Raw genomic sequence first — 24,009 nt, forward strand, 5'->3', positions numbered from 1 at the left:
CTCCACTGTGTATGCAGCCTAAAAGTGTGGAGTAAGCTTCAGAAAATAGATGCAATAGGAGTGTATAGCCGATGACTTAGATGTGAGGAGCCGGCTGTGGTCACATTCTGCAAATAGCACATTCTGAGACAAGTGTCTCCTAACGAGGTGTTGGCTATGTCTGTACAGGCCATGCAGCCGAGACCACCAGCATAATGTGACCGGTGTGATTGTCATTCCAGGATTCCTTCTGTATTAATTTACTCTGGACTATCTGCTTTAAACCCAGCCTCTGTCCTGTATTTATCTTTTTCACATCAAAAATTCTTTAAGGCCAGATGCATCAAGCTTCAAAAAGTGATAAACGGGATAGATAAACAGCCAGGCAATCCTCTGTTACCTGCCATGTTACAGACTGGGTTTAAAAAATGGTAGGAGCTGATTGGTTGGTTGTTTATCGATCGCCGTTGTATCAGTTTTTGAAGCTTGATACGTCTGGCCCTTAATGAGCTCTCAAACTACAGTTTATTGTAATTGTATGGCTGTCTGTAAATTATACAAAATGGCAGTATAATAGAGTACTTATCCAGTGAAACAAAATCAATGCTACCTAGAGATGTCCTTAGTTATAGTGAATGCTCCCGATAGAGTAATCTTGTTAAATTTTCTAATATTACAGCTACTGAAGCACAAAGCATTTCAGATAGCGAATGGCCCAAAGTGATATACAGCATACGTGCACTATTATCTATCACACACGTCAGTTACATGTCAGTTAAAAGAATATATATGTTCTGCTTTAATTCACCTCTAAAAAGTAAACCACTGATTGGGGGGGGGGATTCAATTGAAAGCAGGGAATTTAAGAAATTCTTTGGCACATGGTTTTTGCTATTCAGTAGATGGACCGAAAATGGAACACAGTTTATAGAAAACCTCAGTCATACCTGCGGTAATCCAAACATTGGGAATAAGGTATGCAGTGTATTCTACCCCGTTCCCTATTGAATCCCCCTCCCTCCCATTGAGTCCAGGGTGTATATTTTTTCATGCGTGTATCAGAACTGTGCAATTGTTTCTCCGAGCAGGCGCCCATTAGTAGTTTTGCATGGTTGTCTAAAGTACGGGCACCTCTCGCGATATTTGTGCCCATATGCACAAACAATTGAATAGCTCTGGTCACTTTAGACAGGAGTTGTGTATGCCGAAAAACTGTCGACTTTTTTCCTCCATAGTCCTTACTTTTAGTCAAAATTAAATAAAAAAAAACTTTATTACAGCATGTACATAAAAATTAGCAATGAATAAATGCAACCTAGAGAATCCGTTGAGGCGGGAACTGCGATGTGGTTAAGTTGAGCATTGAATAGGCTATAGGTGGGCCCGAAGGCGGCAGATCTTGCCTGAATTTTTGTAAATGATCAGACGGCAACATTCCAAAATTAAAATGGTTCTTTTTGAGACCATAGTGTGCTGGTCCCAATGCGTTTCCAGCTGTAATGTATGGAAGCTGTATTAAGGAGCGTTCTCCTTGGAAACTTCAGGAATTCGGCCAATTCTAAGGTCATCTCAGAAAAGTAAAAAATGTACCTGTCTCGTCGCCTCCAACCTATAGAAAAGGCTGTGCGTACTGAGCTGAATAATATACTTGATATAAATTGCGTGATATTACTTGAATAAAGAAGTCACCATGCTTTCCCACTCCTCTGCGCTGTAATGATTTGTCAGTGTTACTGAGTGACAGCTTTACAAAACTTCAGAAATACACAGCGTGCATTCATACACAGGGCTGCTTTTATACCTAGTTAGGATCTCATCATAGAAACTATCCAAAAATATGTGGGAGGGGCTTCGGCTATCTAATGTAAGGAGGAGGCGTAATATGGAACTTGCGTCAACTACAATGGAATGTCCTAGCAAGGCTGAACAATTCATGGTTCATATCTGAAATTCAAAATTTTGAGAACTTTTTTTGACCTTGGAAAAAAAAAAAAACAACCAGCTCTTTGATGGCTAAACTCAGGGCGGCTAATATCCATATGATGAGCACTTCATGGTGTGCACTTTCCCACAGACCTTCTCTCCGTCCTGACCCGTCTTCAGCTACTCTGCATGTTTCTCTGCACCTGTTTGCTTCTCTCTCTCTCCCCCTCCGCTCCGTGGAGTGTATGGAATTTTGTTTAGAAATCATACACATCCTGCCTGAGAGATTGCTTCCTGTAACCATCTGCCTCTAATAGAGGCATCGGGATGGGATACCTGTAGGGAATGTGTGTCCAGCAGCAGCAGGCATATGCCCGGGAGTCTGATCACTGCAGCATTTTGCTACGTGGCAACGTGTAAAATAAAAATTAAACTGTTTACTTACAAGGAGCCAGATGTACTAAGCTTCAAAAGTGATAAACCACCAGCCAATCAGCTCCTAGCTGCCATGTCACAGGCTGGGTTTGAAAAAGCTGTTTGGGTGGTAGTTTATTGTTCTCAATTTTTTATTAGACTTTGGGCGAGATGTACTAAGCCTTGAAAAGTGATAAACCACCAACCAATCGGTTCCTAATGTTCCCTCCAGCATCCCAGCATGGCAGGGTGCTGGAGGAAAAAGGGGAACATTGTATGCAGCAGGGCACGCCAAAGTCACTAATGTGGGTGGGCCTGCCCGGCGACGTCACTATTGTGAACAGGCCAGCCCGGCGCCACCTTGAATGTGGGCAGGCCCGCCTGCTGAAGTCTGCCTTGTGGGCGTACAGAAGACCTCAGCGGAGACCGACAGACTAGATTGTTTTAGCTGGGCGCTGCAAACCGGGCGTGATGCCCCGCTAAAACAGCCCAGTGTGAACACCTAAGCTCCTACCTGTCATTTTTCAAACGGCCTATAACATGGCAGTTAGGTGCTGGTTTTCTATCACTCTCCATTTTTATCACATTTAAAAGCTTAGTACATCTGGCCCCATGTATTAAAACTATATATTTTGGGTTTCTATGTGTGCAGCCACAAAAAAAAAGATGATGCAAAACATAATCCCTTTAAATGGACCATTTCCTCGTTTTATAGATTTGTTTAGCCGCTGAGACCAGGTGGGCTCATCAGAAGTCTCTGCCATCCATTTGTGAGGGCTGAGAAAAATTTTTTTTTAGGGAATTGATAGGCTACATTCCCAGAAACACAATGGCTGCCTGTAGTGTGTGGGAAAGCAGTACACACACTGTACCAGTGAGGCAGCAATGGAGCTGGGGGATTACTGTAAAGCGCAACGGAATATGCTGCGCTATGTAAGAAACTGTAAATAAATATTTGCCACAGTCAGCATGATTGCCTTGTATTGCACTGGAAGATGCATCCTGCATCAGAAGAGCGAGTGAACATGGCAGGGGGCGCTGGCGAGAGCTCTCCTGCCTGTGTATGTTCTATAAGCCAACAACGAGACAGCTGGTTTGCAGCTGTGCACATCATCCTGGGAACCTTCGTGCTGGACACTTATTCCAGATGTTCTGTGAAATAATTGCGTGGGGGTGCCTGTTTTTGTAACGGACACCCTGTCTGCATCTCTCATCTCTCAGTTGTTTCCCTTCTCTTCTGTTACATGTGTCTCTCATATGCATATTTTCCTTCCTTACTCATTGTCATAACTTCTGTGTTAATGACCAGGGAAGCATTACTGTCTGGTGCGGACACCATATATCCCCCCCATTCAGGGCAGGTCCTTATTCCCCACATTACATGTTTTTCAGAGGCTGTTTGTCACATAACAGTTTATTAAATGTATTCCAATGGTAATGACTGGAATTCCATTAGGACAGTTTCTCTGTGGGAAGTCTCCTGCCTGCACTTGCGTAATGGTTCCTTCCCCTGGAGGAGGGATGTTGTCCCCCTTCTGTGTAGACCCCTCAGAAGAGGTCCTAGTCATCAGAGTTCTGGGGATTTTTTTATAAGCATCAGACTGTCCTGTCACACTTCACGGCGTACACGGCTTTCCCCCTGCCGGTGCTGTCAGCGGGGGGCAGATGGCTTTGCATAGTACACCTCTATGCAAAGCCATCCTCAAAGCCGCTCATCTGCTGGTAATACACGCAGTTGAGCGGCTTTCTCAGCGATCATCACCGATCATCGCCAGCACGTACACACTGGGAGACTTTCAGCTGAAAGCCGCTTAACCTTGCTGTTTTGAGGTCAAAATCTCCCAGTGTGTATGGGCCTTAAGGGAGGTTCTAAAGTGGTAACCATCTGTCCTCTGACTTAATCATGTAATCCCAAATAAATTTGCAGTGTGATGTGGTGGCAGCATGATGGAACCCTTTCTCTGCTTGGTACAGTATGTTATTCTCTTACTTGAGGTGGCCCCAAAACTTCAGACTCCTATTCCAGTACTCTAGAGTACCCAAGAAAGCACACCTACTATGCAGGTGTGGGGAAGAATACCTTTTAATAAAGAACATTTCCTAAAGTAAAAATGCCTTTGCTTTTACTAGTGTCAAGTTACTAATGATCTCCATTATTTATATTTAGGGAAATCATTTGATATCACCTATGTGCGTTTGAAGTTCCACACAAGCCGGCCTGAGAGCTTTACCCTATACAAGCGGACGCGGGAGGATGGCCCTTGGGTGCCGTACCAGTATTACAGTGGCTCCTGCGAGAACACTTACCAAAAAATCAACAAGGGCTTCATCCGCACGGGGGAAGATGAGCAACAGGCTCTATGCACTGATGAATTCAGCGACATTTCACCACTAACGGGTGGGAACGTCGCTTTCTCTACGCTGGAGGGAAGGCCGAGCGCGTACAACTTTGACAACAGTCCGGTCCTACAGGTACGCAGGATGGGTTTTTATGTTGTTGTATGTATTTTACGATTGTTTATTAATAAAAATGTAGTGGAAAAGCAAAGGGGTGACATCACCGGACTCTGGCTAATAGAGTAGCGGCTGCATCCATGCTCATGTCTATGCCGCAATGTGTAACGCCGCTGGTCTTTAAGAGACGGCAGTTTTGCGTTTATTTAACCTTTCACCATTGTCGGGAACCACTCAAGTAGTTTCATTTTTTTTTTAAGTTTCTAAAAGGCTGATCACATCTGCTGATGTCTGTGACTTCTCTTCCCAGTTCTGCTGTGACAGGGCCATATTTCCTCCATACTTCTTAAATCTGTCTCGTCCCTCTCTTGTGACAGTGTTTAAAAAGGAACCTTAATAAAATACAGACTAACAAGCATCCTGTATTGTCTACCAAACAGGGTTGTCGGCAACACAAACGTCCAATGTCCTTTAAGTACATTCACAATAGGAAACTAAAGGGGAAGTACTTATGGCTAGAAACTGAAGGGAGTATATGTATGTGTGTATGAGACATTGATGTCTGCCTATATCAAAAAAGCGAATCATGGTGTCATCGTAGGTTGTGTGTAATCCAGCAAAGTATAATCCATAACGGTTGTGCCGCCTCAGTAATATAGGCGCACCTGACCAGCTTGTCCTATCTACTTAATGTTCTTTTTGATTTGCAGGACTGGGTGACCGCCACAGATATCCGTGTAACTCTGAACAGGCTGAATACATTTGGTGATGAGGTGTTCAGTGACCCCAAAGTGCTGAAGTCCTATTACTATGCCATCTCTGACTTTGCTGTAGGAGGCAGGTGAGTGTGTGGCTGTAAATTGAGGCAACTTTGCATCTCTTGCCAATTTTCTAAAGAGAAGTTTTACATAGAATACAATCATGAAATGCACTGCCAAAAAGGAAGAATACCATGTATGTTTTTAGCAGACTTGTTTGAACTAATGAGCATTTTTAGGGGTCGATCCTATTATCCCCGATGTGTGCGGATGATTCGCTGAGTGCGAATCATCACGACACCGGGCGCACTTTACGGCGGGCCAAATTCGCTGAAAAGTGCTCGCACCTCCATAGGGGTGCAAGCAAATTTCAGTGAATTCGTCCCTTTGAAGGGTGCGAGTTAGGGTTCATTCGGGTGCAGTTTTCAGTGTGAATATGGCACCCCTTCGGGGTTAATAGGATCGATTCCCTTAATGTGTGACCGCAGGCTTGACCATGGTACTGTACAGCGGGTGAGCAAACTTTTTTTTATCCGAATTGGTTACCTACAGCTTAGACTTTGGGGATTTCAGTATAATTAATGGCTGCTTATTGTAACTTTTTTGGGTGCCCTTTATTTTATAGCGCCCAATTATACAGGGTCTACCTGCGAAAAACGTCAGAACCCAACTAAAGGAATGGGTGCGATGAGAAATGCAATTATTGAATTTATCTGTTAGGCGGCAAAAACCTAGTATAGCCACGGTAAAAACAATTGAATTCCGAGCTGGCAGAGATACGATGGCCTGACCTAACTAAACCTTTACATGTTGCTATTTGTATTTCATTACAACTGCAAATTTCCTTTTTTTTTTATTTTGTTTTTCCCCGCTTATACTTTGTGTATCATCATTATCTCTTCTCCATTTTATTATTTTCATATTTAATTTCTCTTACTCATATAGCGCTCATTCACACTTGCCCAACTCATTAACACTTATTATTGAGTTGTTCATTAATTTATCTGTGATCACATCATATTGCACGGTCACTCTAGATCTGTTTCCCAAACTGTGTGCCTAGGCAACCTGGGGTGCCCTCGGGGCTCTTTGAGGGGTGTCTTGGGTTGGTGGTCCAAAACCAAATCAAATTATGGTCAGTGATATCACAAAATGTGTATGATCAGAAGCACAACTGTGCACCACCACATACAGTAACTGACCCTACAGGTCCATACACACTGGGCGATTATGCCCAGCATGTATGGACAGTGATCATCGCTGGGGCGGGGGGGGGGGAAGCCGCTCAGTGCATACACACTGAGCGGCTTTCCCCCTTCCCGGCGCTGTCAGCGGGGGGGGCAGATGGCTTTGCATAGCGCATCGCTATGCAAAGCCGTCCACAAAGCCAAACACTGGGCAGCTTTTGAGCTTAAAGCCACTCAAAACACCAAGGCTTTCAGCTCAAAATTGCCCAGTGTGTAAGGGCCTTTAGGATGACAGGTAGGCGTAAGTTACTTAATGTAATATTTTTTTCCACATATATCAATAAAGAACATTTATCCTATGGGGCAGTGAAAACAATGCTGATAGGGCGTCTTTATTCAAGGAAGTTTGGGAACCACTGCTCTAGAGGCTAAATGGCGAGTGGCGTTTCCTGCATGATATTGCTAAATGAGCCAATATTCGTAGGTTGTAGGCTTGGACTCCTATGTGTAACCTTTATGTGCATCACCCATGCTACTGCTCTCTTTTTTTCAGGTGCAAGTGTAATGGCCATGCCAGCGAATGCGTGCACAATGAGTTTAGCAGGCTAGTGTGTAACTGCAAGCATAACACGTTTGGTGTTGACTGTGAAAAATGCTTACCCTTCTTTAACGATCGGCCCTGGAGGAGGGCAACATCCGAAAGTGCCAACGAGTGTTTACGTGAGTAGCCTCTTTCTTTATTGATATCTTTATTACTCCAGATGGGCTTTAAATATAGCAGAGTATTCATTGGTTGTGTTACTCATTACATTTTTGGGACAATTTCATGCTTACTCCCTTTAATACCCCGTTCTCACTGCAAGGCAAATTCCCGGGTCTAGCATGTTGACCCGGTAATTTGCCTTTTAACACAGCTTTTTTTTTCCCCAGTGTGAACGGGTCAACCAGTGTCAATATTCCCGGGTCTCCAACCCTTCTTTTTACCCGTCTTTGAGATCTGGGTATGCAGACACGGGTTGACCCGTTCACACTGCCAAAAGTCCCGTGTTAAAGGGCAAATTACCTGGTAGAACTGCTTCACCTGGGAATTTGCCTTAGCAGTGAGAACGAGGTCTGGCGCCACAGTCCCTGGCATTAAAATGCCGGGTAAAAGCCGTGTTGTTCACACTCGCAGTGTGAACACGGCATAAAATGTGTCCATTTTATCCAGTTCTCTGTGCCCAGTTTGGTCTCAGATTTAGCCTTTCAGCGGTCAGGCAGGAAAGCTTAATATTACATTATTCTAAATGCATTTACTTTTTTACTATTACATTTGGGCAGACTTTGTGCCAGTCCCCTGTGGGTGACGTCTGTGACCAGCGTAACTCCCGGGCAGATTGGTTTCAATTTGAAATGACTGGTTACATGTAGCCTCTGGGAAGTCTAATTTCATCACTCGTGTTTATGAACATATAGTGGTGATGTTAGTAATTGTGTTTTATTTGAGTGGCCAACAATACACACAAGTCTTTTTGTCTTTAGTTTCTTTGTTTTGGCCCTCTACACTGGCTTTAAGGTGCAGAAGTTCAAGCAGGAAGAACATCTGAGTTTACAACTCTCATGTGCCCCCCCAAAAAATGTAGCAATGTGTTCTAATATAGTACACACCAATAAATGTGTTTTTGTTTTGGTTGTTTTTGTGGTACTTGTTTCCAAGCATGGCGACACCAATTTTAATTGTATGGCATCGGGTCTATGAGATCGGGTCGCATCGCATGCGACCAGATCGCATGCGATGCGATTACACCCGGTTTTTAATTGTACAGCCACCCTGATGGCTGATTCCTATGTGAAATGCCCCCCCAGACCCGATTTTTAATTGTACACCCACCCTGATGGGTAATTAGTATGTGAAATGCCCACCTCATTGTTATAGCCACGCCACTATCAACGCCAACCCGAAGCGTGGCGAGCGAGCCCGCGAGGAATGGCGGTGCGAGGAATGGCGGTACGCGTCCTCCGAACTTTTCATACCCCCACTAGCCACGTCGGCGAGCGGACGCGGATTACTTCACATGTATTCCGCATCCCCTCGCGGGGCTTGCCACGCTTCGGGCTCGGTGGCTCGCTACACTATCTAATAATTTGACATAATAATAATAATAATTACCCATCAGGGTGGGTGTACAATTAAAAATCGTGTGTGTGGGTGCATTTAACTTTGTAATCAATGGGAAATCGGGTGTAATTGCATCGCATGCCATTGTAATTGCATGCGATGCAATTTTAAAATTGTATATGAAGGTCTTAAAACCCGAATATCGGGTCAGATCGGGTCCCATCGCATACCTCAAAAAATGGTATGCGATGGGACCCGACGGGCGCCGTGCTAGGAAACAAGTACCGTTTTTTTTTTCCATTTAAAAAAATAAATAAATAGTATTACTGCTGTGTGTGTGTGTTAGTGTCCAGGTGTCCAGCAATGCTCTCATTAGCGAGTGGTGTGTATGTGCTCTGTGTCTGTAAAAGCCGTGCTTCCCTGAATTCCACTTGGAGACATGCAGTCTGAGGCTTTTGGATACGTTATGCACACTTCATAATGGAATTGGCACTATTTATTTTATATTTGTATTGGGTTGTTTATATAGTGCACATACATTACATAGCATTAACCAGAAAGTATTTAAGCATTCACATCCGTCGCTGTCCTGAGGAGCTTGCAGTCTATAATCCCTATAACACACACACCCCAGGGTAAACTGGCGGAGCAAATTGATCTACCAGTATGCTTTCGGATTGTTGGAGGAAACCTTGAAGTTACCAGAGGAAATACACAGATGCGCGCGCGCGCGCACACACACACACACACACACACGCACAGAGAACAAACAACCCTATAGAGATATAGCCCTGCTTAGAATCAACCAACAATTCTGTGAGATCGCAATGCTGGCCACTTGGCCCCCATGCTTCTCCAATACAGTACAGCTACTTGTTTCTATGATTGATGGGGTTTTTTTGAGCCACAATTCTACATGAGTCATAGTGTGTACACACGGTTAGATTTGGCTTCCGATGTTCCCGATATAGGCAACATCGGAAGCCAAATCACATGCTTTTTTAGGGCTTGCGAGCCCGATGCGCGCTCCCGTGTGAGCGCAAATCAGCAGCCAGATAGAGAGGGCAGGCAACACTATGTAGTGCAGATCTGCCCTGTATAGTGTAAATTGTGCCCCTCTAGCATGCCGTGAGATGCGAGTCCCGATGTGATCTGATCGCGTCGGGACTCGCATCTTGCGGCAGCATCTGCCGTGTGTACACACCTTAAGACATATCAACACACAGAGTTTTTAAGGAGAAAGCCTATTATGGATCATCTCCAGTTTGAATTGAAACCCACCAATGGGCAGTAGTGTACAGAAACTGTTTAAAAATAATTTCCGCTCAGTCGTATGCTTGCATCTTCTCGCTGTTTATAGATATTTGCCTTCTCTTTACAGCCTGTAATTGTAATGGCCGCTCCCAAGAATGCTACTTCGATCCTGAGCTGTACCGTTCTTCTGGCCACGGCGGGCATTGTATTGGCTGTAGAGATGACACGGATGGGCCGAACTGCGAACGTTGCCGCGAGAACTACTATCGTCAGAACAACGACGAGTCTTGTCTGGCCTGCAACTGTAGCCCTGTCGGTATGTAGGAATTTCTATTCTCTTTATACATCGTCTGTGGTAGTTGCTGTTGAAGAAGTACCAAACATTACGTTTGTTAGTACAGATACACATTTAGGTCATACTGTAATCATTGCAAAATTACAGTGACCTCCTACGCCCCAGACTGCAGCTGAAGAACACTTAGGGGTACCAACCCTTACAACAATACAATAAATAAATGTTCCCCTCAGCGCTGTCTCATCAGAAGATATGCCTTCTATGTTCTTTCAGACCGGGCTTAGCGATCCTTTCCTTTCCAACCAAGGTGCTCAAGAAACCTTTATGTGAACATCACCCACTTATGTCAGGTGATTGTCTATAAGGTCAGCTGTTCTATCTTTCTTTGGAGGAGAACCGATGATGTTTAAAATCTGGAGATTCTGTCCATGTAGTCAGCAGTTTCCCTTATACCCAATGTTGTATTAGGGATCCCACACTAGCTGTAGTTTTTGAACTGATCCTATAGAGACACTATGCTTAATAATTAACCTATGAAAAAAGGGGCCCCCTACCATTGCTGACCCTTGTGCTCCTTTAAGACTTGCAGTCCAATCGAATGGCTTCATCCTTTTATCCAAAAAAAAAAGCCCCCCAGGGTTTCAATTTCTGCATATGGTTTTATCTTGAAATCTATACATTTAATTTAATATCCTTGTGGGGAGACCTACAGTATATACTGTAGATGTGCTGCAGAGTATATCGCATGCAGATGGCTTTCCTTTCTCATGAAGATCTGTTCATTTACTCAGTTTTTTTTAATGAATTTAGAAGATTTCACAAGATGTTCAGTTCTCCGAAGTGCTCTGTATGGGCCTGTTTTATATTAGGACAGAATGACGTTTCATCTTCAGATCTGGAACAAGAATTCTCTCCCGCTGGGTTTGAAACAAATAAACAATTTTGTAAACACTTTGGCTGAGCGCATGGTGTAAGGCCTTACACAGCAATGTAACTACGCATCCTGCTGTCTGCTTATGCAGAGGAGACCGCACACTGTGATTATCTGCTCATGTACTGCTTTGTAGTGGAAGGCTTCCTTCTGCTCTCCAGGTACAGGGCTAATTACACCCAACTAGTGCCTACGGTTTATGGCCACTATATTCCCTGCAAACTTATCTGTACAGATCTTTTCATTGCCCTCTATCTGTTCTTTATTGGTATGAATGCAAGACCAGCCTGCCGTCTTAGCCAAGATAATCATTCTTAGAGGACACTGGGATAACACAATGATGAAATTGTCATCAGATTCTTACAGGGGTATTTAATTGGTGGAAAATCTCCAGAATCTTGTGATCACCAGCTTTATTTATTATCAACAGTTAATATAGAATATATTATATAGAATAGCATATTTCGTTGCGCTTTACAATAGAAAACAGTGGTTTATTGTTGGCTAAAATGAATTGAGCGGAGTACACTACTTCCTACAGCTCAAGCCAGCGACAATTAGAGTGAACTAATTAATTTCTGCCCTACACATTATATGATCCGCTCCATGACTTCTCTGTATCATTACATGCTGCATGTGTCAGCCATGGAATCATGCCATTAGACCAGTGGTTCCCAACCCTGGTCCTCAAGTACCCCCCACAATACACGTTTTCCAGGTCAACCAGCAGGTGCACTCATTTTAAAAGATCCACAATTGGAGCTAATTATTTTGCCTGTGATTCTGTGTGGAGACCTGGAAAATGTGCACTGTTGGGGGTACTTGGGGACCAGGGTTGGGAACCACTGCATTAGACCAGTGGTTCCCAAACTGTGTGCCCGTGGCTCCCTGGGGTGCCTCGAAACACTTGCAGGGGCACCTCAGGTTGGTGATCCAGAACCAATTCAAATTGTTTATGGTCAATATAGTAGGCAACATCTGTGTTTTGTGGTTTTCAATGATAAAATATGCGGGTACAGAAGTGAATCCTTTTCTTCACCACATAACCGGACCTAAGAATGACATTGAAGCACAACTTTCATTTAATTTCTTTTCATTCTTGGTTACAAACTTTTGGCCTAGGGGTGCCCTGATAAATATTCTGATACTCAAGGGTGCCGTGATTCCAAAAAAGTTTGCGAACCGCTGCATTAGACATTGATTTGCATTGGGATGATATATATATATGTATATATTATAATTTAAGAGTCCTGTTCCTCTGTAAACCAATCCCGCTGTTGAAGTTACACAGAAGTGTACAATATTTCAATAATGACCCTTCCACGGAACCCCCACATTATACAGCTCTCCCCCCTGTACCTATAATTGTGTCATTGTATTCCTGGCTCTGTGCAGGCTCACTCAGCACCCAGTGTGATAACTTTGGACGCTGCAGCTGTAAGCCCGGTGTGATGGGTGAAAAGTGTGACCGATGTCAGCCCGGTTTCCATTCTCTCACTGAGGCCGGCTGCAGGTAAGTAACCAATGGGAGGAAGAGACCGATGTATTCCATACACATAGCAGCACTAGTCATTAGCATTTCATTCAGTGGGGTAAACAATATCTTCTCTCATCAGGCCCTGTGCTTGTAATGCTGCCGGCAGCACGGATGAATGTAATGTGGAGACCGGACGCTGCAGCTGTAAAGACAATGTAGAGGGCTTCAACTGTGAAAGGTAACTGTACCGCATAGACGAGTCATTTTATATTGAGAGAGTGATGTCGATGGTACAGGGTCATTCCCATACTTTTGAAATGAATACATTTGTCCAATTCCAGACTGCTTGAACAAGGACAGTAATTAGTGGCGATTCAGTTAGAACTCTTTTAATGTAGCGCCCAGGATAAGAGCTCTGAGCTATTCAATTACTTCCGCGGTAAGTGAGCAACTAGCGGAATTCTTCTTACACTCTCCTGAGTGTGCGTGCAGAAATCAGCATGAACTAGTTCCTAGACATATGCGGTAATTGCATCATGCCCAGCACCTGGAAGATGCAATTACCGCAACTGAGCCCTGGGCATTAGTTATTTTAAAGTGCACCTCTCAAGTGCCGAAAGCAATGCTGTCAGCTGCGCTTAACTCGGGAGCTACATTTCAGTGGTGCTAATAGAATAGCCCCCATCGTTTATCCTGTGTCACAAGTACAGTCTGCATAAGCGATAAATTACACCTTATATATGGATTGCCTTACCAGTAACTGCTGATAGTAGCGTTCACAAATGTCTATATCATCCTGCCGCCCCCCCCCCCCCCCCCACCTGTATTATTACATTGTAGTATTCTGCAAAGGCTGATGAAGAGCACAGCAAAGTCACTCAGTAGTAGTAGTTCTTTTCTTATATACAGTCTAAAATTCTTCTGTAGATGGATTCAAGATTTAGTAGTGGTCAAAGAGCAGCTAAAGGATCATTTTAACAGGAGTTGTTCAGTCTGGAATTACAATTTGCATGTCTTCCTTTCATGGCAGTGCTTTCCCTACGTCATTGCGAAACACAGGCAAGCACTGACACTGCTATTGGCCTGGTTCATGTAAAGCAAACTGGACAAAACCATGCTGTACTTTAGGTGGAGCAGACGTAACACGTGCGTAGAGTTAGATTTGGGTGGGGTGTGTTACAAAACTGAAATCTATATTGCAGTGTAAAGAGAAAGCTGCCTAACATTTGTGGGCTACATGCAAAAGCAGCCAGTATTCGTCCTGCACAGGAAAAAAAAAATAGAACTTGTCCCAATGTAAATCTCACATGTCACATCAGCCCCACCTGCAGTGCAGCATGGTTTTGCCCAGTTGCTTACTTTACTTACAAACATGCCCTGTGTAGTGACACAATCTTGCTTACAAACGGAATCTTTCACCTGCCTTGTGACTCCTAAACAAGTAGGGCTTCTTTTCAATAAGTCCCTCACCGGGAAGTGAATAAGGTTTGTCAAAGCTGTAAAACCATAAGCCTTCTACTTCACTTAAGACCACAAGATTCCTGTTGATACTAAATCTGTTGGAAAATTAGAAGACCTAAAGCCCCCCATACACGGTCCGTTAATCGGATCCGTTGTGTGCTTAAACAGCACACATCGGATCGCATCACTTGTGCATGCTTTGTGCATGCACTGCGATCCGATCCGATGTATAGCTAGTACAAAAAGTATGTGCAGCACATACTTTTTGTACCGTATTATGTGATGCGCAGGAGCGCGCATCGCATAGTACAAAACGGAGCCATACACAGCGGACCGTGTATGGGCTCCTTAAGAGTAATTGCACAATCTTGTTCTGTTCTATGCCCTCCTCTTCAATACATGTGAAACATTCTGAATTTTTATTTATTACATTTTAGGTGTAAACCTGGATTTTTTCACATGGACGCAGCAAATCCCCGCGGCTGCACCCCCTGTTTCTGTTACGGTCACTCTTCAGTCTGCAGCAGCGCAGAAGGTTTCGTGGTCTCCAGCATAGTCTCCTCATTTGAGACGGGTAATTATACTATACACGTGCAAATTCTGTCACGTTCTAAAATAAGCAGAACCCAGTTCTAAACCTCCTGTGATACGCCTGGCTTCTGTTTCACAGTAATAAGTGTCACATCCTATGTGCTTCTTGCCCTAGAAGTTGGACACACACACGCGCACACACTTACTTTTCTTGACCTGCCCTGTTAGCTTGCAGAGTGCACCAGACCTTATTTTTTTTTTTTTTTCATAAGGTGTGATCACAAGACATCTCTCATGCGGTATTGAAGCTGGTGGCTGTCCTTGCTTAATGAGCTTGTTCAGGAAATGATAAATTGTATTCTTTTGGATGTAAAAAATTGAATGTTCTTTACCTGAGAACAAACTTCTGACCATTTACAGCCCAAGCTGATTTCCTGTCCAATTCAGGAAGCGGAAAGTGCTGGTAAACTAATTTGAATAGATTTGGTTGTTGTAGATTTGGCAACGCTTTCCAGAGAATATTTGAACATTCACATCAGTCCCTGCCCCAGTGGAGCTTACAATCTATATTCCCTACCACATGTACACTCACACATTCTAGTGGGTAATTTTTTTTAGGAGCCAATTAACCTACCAGTATTTTTTTGGATTGTGGGAAGAAAACCAGATTACTTGAAGTAAACCCACGCAAGCACGGGGAGAATATATACACTCCGCACAGTTAGGGCCATGGTGGGAATCAAACCCATGACCTCAGTGCTGTGAGGCAGTAATGCTAACCATTACACCGTCCATGCTGCCAACAGCCACAACACCATGTGAAAATCAGATCTATGATCACTGCTCACCACATCTTTGTCCTGAATACAGTATGTGTGGCCAAATTGTCTACAGATATGAGCATTGTATGTAAGATACATTACCAAATACATCAGTGTTGGGGACTCTCGGAGCTCTCTCCTGGGGGACACGCTGTAGTATGTACTGGTATAATTGTGTGTGCTATCTCTTTTAGGAACGGATGGCTGGTTGGCACAGCAGAGGGATGGCGCAGAGTACCCCCTAACCTGGATTTCGGAGACCAGCTCCTTGTCTGTCGCCTCCGAAAGTTACTTCCCCATATATTTCATTGCACCAGGTAAGGGGTGGTTTAGCTTTAACTTTCCGAGGAGAACATTTTTGTATGTTCCCAATTATAATGGCGTAGCTTTGTAATGCAGATTAGCACACCCCAGTAACTTTGACGACGTTAGAACATTGCCAGTGGAGTGGGTGGAAGAACAGCGTATACTCTGCAGGAAATTAATAAATGCGCTGTTATCACGATCATCTTCTAGAATGTTATTTGCATCTGGCATACACATTATTATATTAAGTGAAGGAAAAGCTGTTTTTATATCGGGAAGTGGTTTATTTTAGAACTGCGGTTTTTAGAAGGTTACTCTGTCAATGTCATTGCTCCACATCATCTGTTATGCACTGAGCCATCTAGTGGCCGGTAATGGCATAGCACATAATACAGTGCCCTATGAAGCAATTAAAAGGTGACCGCTACATATGGAGACGGCTACACAATTTTGTGGGCTGAGGCCATTAACAGTGCAACCTGCTACTTCAAGTGCCCCGTGGATTTTGTTAGGCCCTAGTAATAATAAATCCCAATGGGTAGATGTATCAATTAGTGGAAAGTACAGATAAGTTGTCCACCAGCTTCTGCCTATCATTTTATAGAACGTATTTGGTAAATGCTACAATAAGGCTGATTGGTTGCTATGGGCAATCTTCCCACCACCTGACTCATTTTACTACTTTACACATTGCCACCTTAGAGGGGTATTCAGTGCCCCTGATGGTGACCTTATACGGTGAGCAGCGCCGATAGCTCGCCGTCAGAGTATTCCACCTTCCTGGTTCCATTCGGCGAGTGTAGCCATCAAAACGGCGGGTCTTGCCCCAAAATGCAGCGAACTTCGCTGTTTAAGGGGATAGTATTATTATTATAATTTTATTTATAAGACGCCACAAGTGTTTTGCAGCGCTGTACAAAGGAACAATACAGGGAGACAAAGCTTGGCATAATATTGAATAAATAACAAAAATACAGTACAAATAAAGAGCACCACATTTCAATACACATTACAGATTAAATACAAGTAGTGAGGACTCAATCAACATACAACTAGTGGCTTGAGGCCAATGATGGAGATAAGTATGCAGATGAAGAAGGTCACTGAGTGTTTGAGTATAGGAGAGCTGTGAGTGAAATGTGAAGAGAAAAGGGCTTTGACAACAGGAGGGAAGAGGGATACTCGCCGTCCACTGACTGCAAGGATTCTGGCAAAATGTTGGATGGGGAGGATGGCTTTTCCTCTGCGAAAATAAGCCATCCTCACCGTGCAAACCCCCCCCCCCCCCCTCGCCCTGGTATCACAAAAGCAGTAGAGACTCCTCCCATTCCGCAAAGCCTTTATAATGGCTATATCTTTTGCTGCGTTTGGTAATGGACTTGTTCCTCCAACATAGTATACTGTTGTCAGAAGTTCTAATTTAAACACATCAAGCCACTATGTGGCAGAATCATGGAATTTCTAAGTATTACCCATTAGAGTTAGTTTGGGGAGAGGTATTGAGGGCCTACAGAACTAATAGAGGTCCATTAGTACTTGAAAAATAATTGTGGGGCTGGACATTATTTTTAGGGTTTTACAGAATCTTTAACACACAGAAAAGACTTGGAACTTTGGACTCTAAACCTCTTCTTTTCTCCTCCTGCAGCAAAATTCCTTGGTAAACAGGGTCTAAGTTATGGACAGAACTTGACGTTTACTTTCCGCGTGGAGCGGCGGGACACACGACTTTCAGCAGAAGACCTTGTGCTGGAAGGTGCCGGCCTTAGAGTTTCCGTTCCGCTAATCGCTCAAGGGAACTCCTACCCCAGCGAGAACTCCCTGCAGTATGTTTTCAGGTAAATATGATGGATGTGGAGAGAATGGCAGCACTTAAATGTTCTGATATATAGGGCATGCTGGTGTTTAGCTTTCAGTGACAATGTTTACTAGCAAAGAGTGGATTAACACATTCCTTTCTAGAGGTCTGGAGCGGTCAGGTTGAGCAATGAACATGTGGTCTCCAGCAGACGGAGGGATGAGAAGCTGAGAGACACACAGGTTATGTTCTCTGCCAGCCCCTAGGATGGATGGGGCTTTTACCTTCTGGTGCCTCTTGCAGTGCCATAAAATAATGTAAGGAATTTGCAGCAGAGGCACCTGTACGGACGTGGAGACCGCGGATCTGAGGGAAGGAAAGGGTTACCACTTCATACATCACAGTAATTTATGTCTACTCCCAGAATCCATCACTAATCCCCTGACCTTTGATTTCTATAAATACCGTTACAATATGCACATGTTCCCACTGCCCTCCCTTCTCCTTGATATGGGGCACCTGGAAATGGTTTACTTAGTGAACATTTCAGCTTGTACATATTTTAGGAGGCTCATATTATACAGTCCTCCTGAACTTCTGATACTCGTCTTAACGGTAGCGGTGTCAGTGGCTTAATGCCGGTGCACAGCAAATTGGGGTTTGATGTCTTCCCACCAGCTTGGCTAGTCACCCATAATATAACCTCTCATGGAGCTGTGTGACTGCTTTGTGCTGCTGCTCTGTTCTCACAGTGTGATGTCATTCTTCACGGTGGAGGCGTTCTAGGATCTTCTAGAGGGACAAAGGGCCCTTTAAGGTTATGTTGCCTGCCGCTGCCCTGCTCAGCACTTCATCATGGGTTAGCAGGTGTTAATTAAACTAAATTACAATAAGTGGCCTACTCTTAAGGCCCATACACACTGGGCGACTTTGAGCTGAAAGCAGGTTTGAGCGGCTTTCAGCTCAAAGCCGCCCAGAGGGGTTATTGCCCGGCGATGAGCGGTGAGCGCTGCTGCACACTCAGCAACATCGCCGGGAAAGCCGTTCATCTGCTGCCCGTCCCCCGTCGGCGCCGGGCAGGGGGAAAGCCGCTCAGTGTGTATGCACTGAGCGGCTTTCCCCGCAGCAATGAACGATATCAACGCTGTCCATACACGCTGGGCATAGTCGCCCAGTGTGTATGGACCTTTAGTATTCCTCAAAGAAATTAAATGTCTCATTACCAGTTGATATTGTACAACACTTATTTCAATATTTTGTTGGAGGGGGGGTATACATAGTTGCCGTATAACTGTTCATCTGCTGATGGCATAATCATGGAGAGTTGGTGGTCTTAGTTTTGACTGTAAATAAAGTACTTGCCGTGTGCTTGGCAAATGGTCTCATAGATGGATTCTTAGAGGCATTTCCAGTTAGGCTTGTGATAAAGCTCCAGAGCTATTCAATTAATCTGCATTCTCCCCAAGGCTAATTGGATACGTCTCTCTCAGATGGAGAATAACCTTACACTGTTTAATGGTTTTGTTTGTGAGTGAACATCTGATTCTGTTTAAAAGACGCTGCACATAATTGTTGTTTTTAAACACAAATCACATTTGAAATCTGCTTTGTTTGTTTACTGAATGGAGGGTTCCAAGATGTAATATTAATAGGGAGATACAGGGCTGTGCAGTGTTTCTGTGAGAACGTACGAACCAGGAATCTCTGCTTTATTTATAGACCGTGAGATTTAAAAACCACGAATTCCATATATAATAAACAAAAGATGGTATATGCAGAAAATACGTCCGAACAATGAGTTGGTCTGGTGAATTCTCATATGTTGTGTCTTGGAGAAGTATATGACCTTTTTCTATACCCTGTTCAGGCTCCATGAAGCTACCGATTATCCGTGGAGGCCATCCGTCTCGCCGTTTGAGTTCCAGAAAATGCTCCAGAATCTTACTACCATCAAAATCCGGGGAACATACAGTGAAAGAAGTATGTGTTTTTTTTTTTTTAAACACCCACATCTAACACTCTCTGCACATGTTACATCAGCCCCACCTGCAGTGCACATGGTTTTGTCTATTAGAGAGTGATTGCCTTGCCGAGTGAATCAGAATAACCCCCATAGAGTATTCTTGAAGTTATATTTCTTAATTTTTTGCACAGGAATCAATTTACTGGACTGATTGCCGTCCGTCTGATATAAGGGTTGTCCCTGAATAAAAATAGCATAAAAGAAACCAGTGGTAGCTCTGAATTTCCTGGCATTAGGCACCATGTCCTTATCTGCTTATAAATGATAATTGCCAGTTACAAGACCAGAACAAGCTGAGGTTTCATGGATTTTAAGTAAACACTATTCCTGTCTACATAGACGTATTGTTCGCGGAGCTTCCTGCGTATACGGCAAAGCTTCTCTTTATAAACCGGCCTACAATTTTCGTTCATCTACTTATCACGTATTATACATCCTCTAGTAGAACGGACAGCCGTGCAAACTGAATTTCAAATACACTAAAAAAGGGGTAGGCAACCTCTTGGTCTCCAGCTTATGTGAGCCTTTATCAGCCTTGCCAAGCATGCTGGGAGTAGTTCATCTAGAACAGCTGGGCACTCCAGAGTGCGCGTCTTAATTTGAACAATTTTTTCATGGCTGAGACACTTTATTGTGCATTAGATGCATCAACCTTTTTAGTTTGATCTCTACCTAACCATGTTTTTCTATGCAGGCGCAGGATTTCTGGAGGAAGTTCGGTTAGTGACCGCACAGCCTGGTGCTGGTGATCCTGCACCGTGGGTGGAGGTTTGCAGCTGCCCTGTAGGGTATATCGGTCAGTTCTGTGAGCGCTGCGCTTCTGGTTACCGGAGAGAGAACCCCAACCTTGGACCTTACAGCTCCTGCGTGCTTTGCACTTGCAATGGACACAGTGACACGTGTGACTCCGAGTCAGGTGAGTGCTAGAACGGCTGCTCGGTTTGAAAGAAGTGGGGTTTGGGGAGCTTGTTGCAGTGTTCTACATATTAGAGCGGTTTGTGCGAATGCCATTATGAAGTATCGTATCAGGATTATGAGTGACGCATTGGTCTGAACGATTGTAAATAGAACACTGTTACTCACATCTGGTTTTTCTTTTTCAGGTGTGTGCGACTGCCAGCATGACACCGCAGGTCATCATTGTGAGCGGTGCAGCGAAGGCTTCTACGGAGACAGCAGTGCCGGTACCAGCTCAGATTGCCAACCATGTCCGTGCCCTGGTGGATCCAGCTGTGCGGTTGTACCTCGCACTAAGGAGGTGGTGTGTACCAACTGCCCACTGGGGACTACAGGTGAGGACTATATCCAGTGAGCCCATTTGTGGGTCTAGCTAAATTCCGGGCTTTCATTTCTTCACTTGCAATTTAATAGCCATTCACTTGGAATAAAACAGAAATTGTGTTAAACAATTATTACCCCTTAAAGTAAAATACCATTAGCGACTCACTGTAGTTCAGTCACTGTCAAGCTACATAGAGGTGGAACATTAACCAAGTGTCTATCAGAATCGCTGGGGTCAATCCTGTTCGAGTGCAATGTGTCATTACTGCAGCATTATAACACTGGCAATGGCACCCAAATTTGCACCCTTCAGGACGCCAACAATGGCACCTGAATTGACTACTTTGCACAAAAGCGTTCGGAATCCTATGGGGCAGGGAACACTTTTATGCTAATCCCAATCGCTGTCCTGGTGACTCGCACAGAATCGGATTGTCCCCATTTGTTGCTGCTGTATGCAGAGATATAAATAATGAAATAAATAGCGTAACGTATAATTTCATAGTGTAACGTACTCTGGTATACTGTATATGTTCTGGGAGCTGCTGTTCCTTCGATGAGGTTAAACTATAATTTGGACCTCGCATCAGTCAGGAGTTCTGTTTTATTTCTGGTCATTCGCCTTTGAATTTTACGGTATCAAATACACCGAGTGTAGGGGCGGGGATTGTTTACTAGCCGTCTCATTTTTATTGTTTTAATGCCGTCATTTTGTTTCTACATAGGAAAAAGGTGTGAACTTTGTGATGATGGGTATTTTGGTGACCCCCTCGGTCAGAATGGAGCACCTCGTCCCTGCCGCGCGTGCGAATGCAACAGCAATATTGATCCAAACGCCGTGGGTAACTGCGATCGCTTGACGGGAGAGTGTCTGAAATGTATCTACAACACCGCTGGGTTCTACTGTGACCGTTGCAGAGATGGCTTCTTTGGAACTCCTCTGGGAGCAACTCCGGACCTCAAATGCAAAGGTGTGCCATTCTATCATACGTTTGGGCTAGACTACATGGCCAGTGTGAAGCCAGTTATACCCCTTTCACACTTACAGAGCCGGGTCATACCCGGGAATGTGTTTACCGGACGCTTCCCGGGAATGTACCCTTTCACACTGTGCTAAGACCAGGGATCGACCTAGGACCGCCCCATTCACACTGATCCTGGGAATTCCCTGCAAATACATATGCATGTCATTAGAAATGGACTCCAAGAAAGCTCCAATCAGCACCCAATCCCGGGTACGGGGCCATTCACACTGATCGCATCCCGGGTCGATTCCGAAATCCCGGAATGCTCATCACGGGATATTCTTTCAAGAGCCTTTAACACTGAGCTAAATCCCGGGTTGATGTGCGTTCATGTGCAAAAACCCAGGATAAAATTGTCAGTGTGAAAGGGTTATTACACTCAGCAGCCAATCACTTGGGATTAATTTTTTTGCAGTCCCTTTATGTAAAAGTGGTTATAATGTTTAAAAACAGAGGTACTTGCAAATTGGTGTACACACAGAAGTGACCATTTACTGTCTCTTTCCAGCATGCAGCTGTAACTCCTATGGCACAGTCAATAGTCAGAGCAGCTGTAACCAGGTGACGGGCCAGTGCGAGTGTCTTCCACATGTTACTGAGAGAGACTGCTCAGCCTGTGAGCCAGGATTCTACAACCTGCAAAGTGGACTTGGCTGTGAGAGGTTCGGACAACTCATTTCTTCTATTGATGCCCTGTTTTTCAAGTGCGGAAATGTTTTCCTCTTTCATTGTTTTTGACCTTTTTTTGTTATTAAATTGTGTCCCCCACTACCTAGCTTATTCCTCCAATCAAGGCCGCAGTTATTACGCTTTTGTATTGTTGATAATCTGTGATATTAGTAAGGTGTAAAAGGGCAGTTATGGAATTGTAGAACAATCCCTCTAGAATTTCTGATGTTTAGATGGATGGTTTTTAGATATTGAGCCTTTTTTGTCCTATTAGCAGAAAAATAAGAGCTGGAATACGAGGGGGTTAGAATGTTTGTAAACCAATTATTGCCGTTTGTCTGAAACCAATTTATACCTATATTATCTTGTGGAAGTAATGTGCGTTTATATGTTTTGAATGATAAATAATCTAGGATATTTTCTATTTTCAGATGTGAGTGCCATCCCCTAGGATCCACGAATGGGCAGTGTGACATTCGTACCGGCCAGTGTGAGTGCCAGCCAGGCATCAGTGGCAAACGCTGTCAGCAGTGTGAGCCCAACCACTTTGGATTTGGACCAGAAGGCTGTAAACGTGAGTATAAGCCCCAATGATCCTCCTTGTAGGTATAGTCTCTCCCCCCCCCCCCCCTTCCCCCTGTTTCCAAGAGCAACCATCTCTTGTTCTTTTCTTTTTTGTAGCTTGTGACTGTGATCCCGAGGGCTCGCTTACTCTGCAGTGCAAGGATGATGGGAGATGTGACTGTAAAGATGGATTTGTTGGTATCCGCTGTGACCAGTGTGAGGAAAACTATTTCTACAACCGCTCAGGCCCAGGCTGTCAAGAGTGTCCGGCCTGCTATCGCTTGGTTAAAGACAAGGTGAGGCAGCCGTTGTCATTATTTTATTATTTTTATTTCTTACCATTTTCTTACGTAGCGCACACATATTCCGCAGCGCTTTACAGAGAATATTTACATCAGTCCCTCCCCCAGTGGAGCTTACAATCTATATTCCCTACCACATGTACACGCACACACATTCTACGGTTAATTTTGTTGGGAGCCAATTAACCGACCAGTATATTTTTGGAGTGAGGTGGAGTACCCAGAGGAAACCCACGCAAACACAGGGATAATATACAAACTCTGCACAGTTATGGCCATGGTGGGAATCAAACCCATGACGTCAGTGCTGTGAGGCAGTAATGCTAACCATTACACCGTCCCTGCTGCATTATACAAAGCCTTGCATAGAGCAGCTCCGGGGTGTGCTTAGTTTTCTTATACAGTTGAATTTATTCTCACTCCTAAAATACAAAGCAAATAGTCACTGCTGTCCTGAG

The 24,009-nt window shown here is 44.1% G+C and overlaps 1 protein-coding gene across 1 annotated transcript in view; it reads left to right on the plus strand.

Annotated features, from left to right (window-relative positions):
* Nucleotides 1-24,009, plus strand: part of LAMC1 (laminin subunit gamma 1) — a 102,567-nt gene that overhangs the window by 65,227 nt on the left and 13,331 nt on the right. Inside the window, exons 2-17 of the mRNA XM_083157210.1 lie at nt 4,484-4,788; nt 5,481-5,611; nt 7,269-7,435; nt 10,195-10,383; nt 12,689-12,806; nt 12,910-13,008; nt 14,669-14,805; nt 15,778-15,900; nt 17,538-17,727; nt 19,555-19,667; nt 20,405-20,626; nt 20,814-21,002; nt 21,717-21,962; nt 22,525-22,678; nt 23,117-23,259; nt 23,367-23,545. Coding sequence (XP_083013336.1) covers nt 4,484-4,788; nt 5,481-5,611; nt 7,269-7,435; nt 10,195-10,383; nt 12,689-12,806; nt 12,910-13,008; nt 14,669-14,805; nt 15,778-15,900; nt 17,538-17,727; nt 19,555-19,667; nt 20,405-20,626; nt 20,814-21,002; nt 21,717-21,962; nt 22,525-22,678; nt 23,117-23,259; nt 23,367-23,545 — 2,705 coding nt within the window. The remainder of the gene's footprint in view (nt 1-4,483; nt 4,789-5,480; nt 5,612-7,268; nt 7,436-10,194; nt 10,384-12,688; nt 12,807-12,909; nt 13,009-14,668; nt 14,806-15,777; nt 15,901-17,537; nt 17,728-19,554; nt 19,668-20,404; nt 20,627-20,813; nt 21,003-21,716; nt 21,963-22,524; nt 22,679-23,116; nt 23,260-23,366; nt 23,546-24,009) is intronic.

Source organism: Crinia signifera, chromosome 8, assembly GCF_055691185.1.
Source record: "Crinia signifera chromosome 8, ASM5569118v1, whole genome shotgun sequence".
In the NCBI taxonomy this organism is placed as follows: domain Eukaryota; kingdom Metazoa; phylum Chordata; class Amphibia; order Anura; family Myobatrachidae; genus Crinia; species Crinia signifera.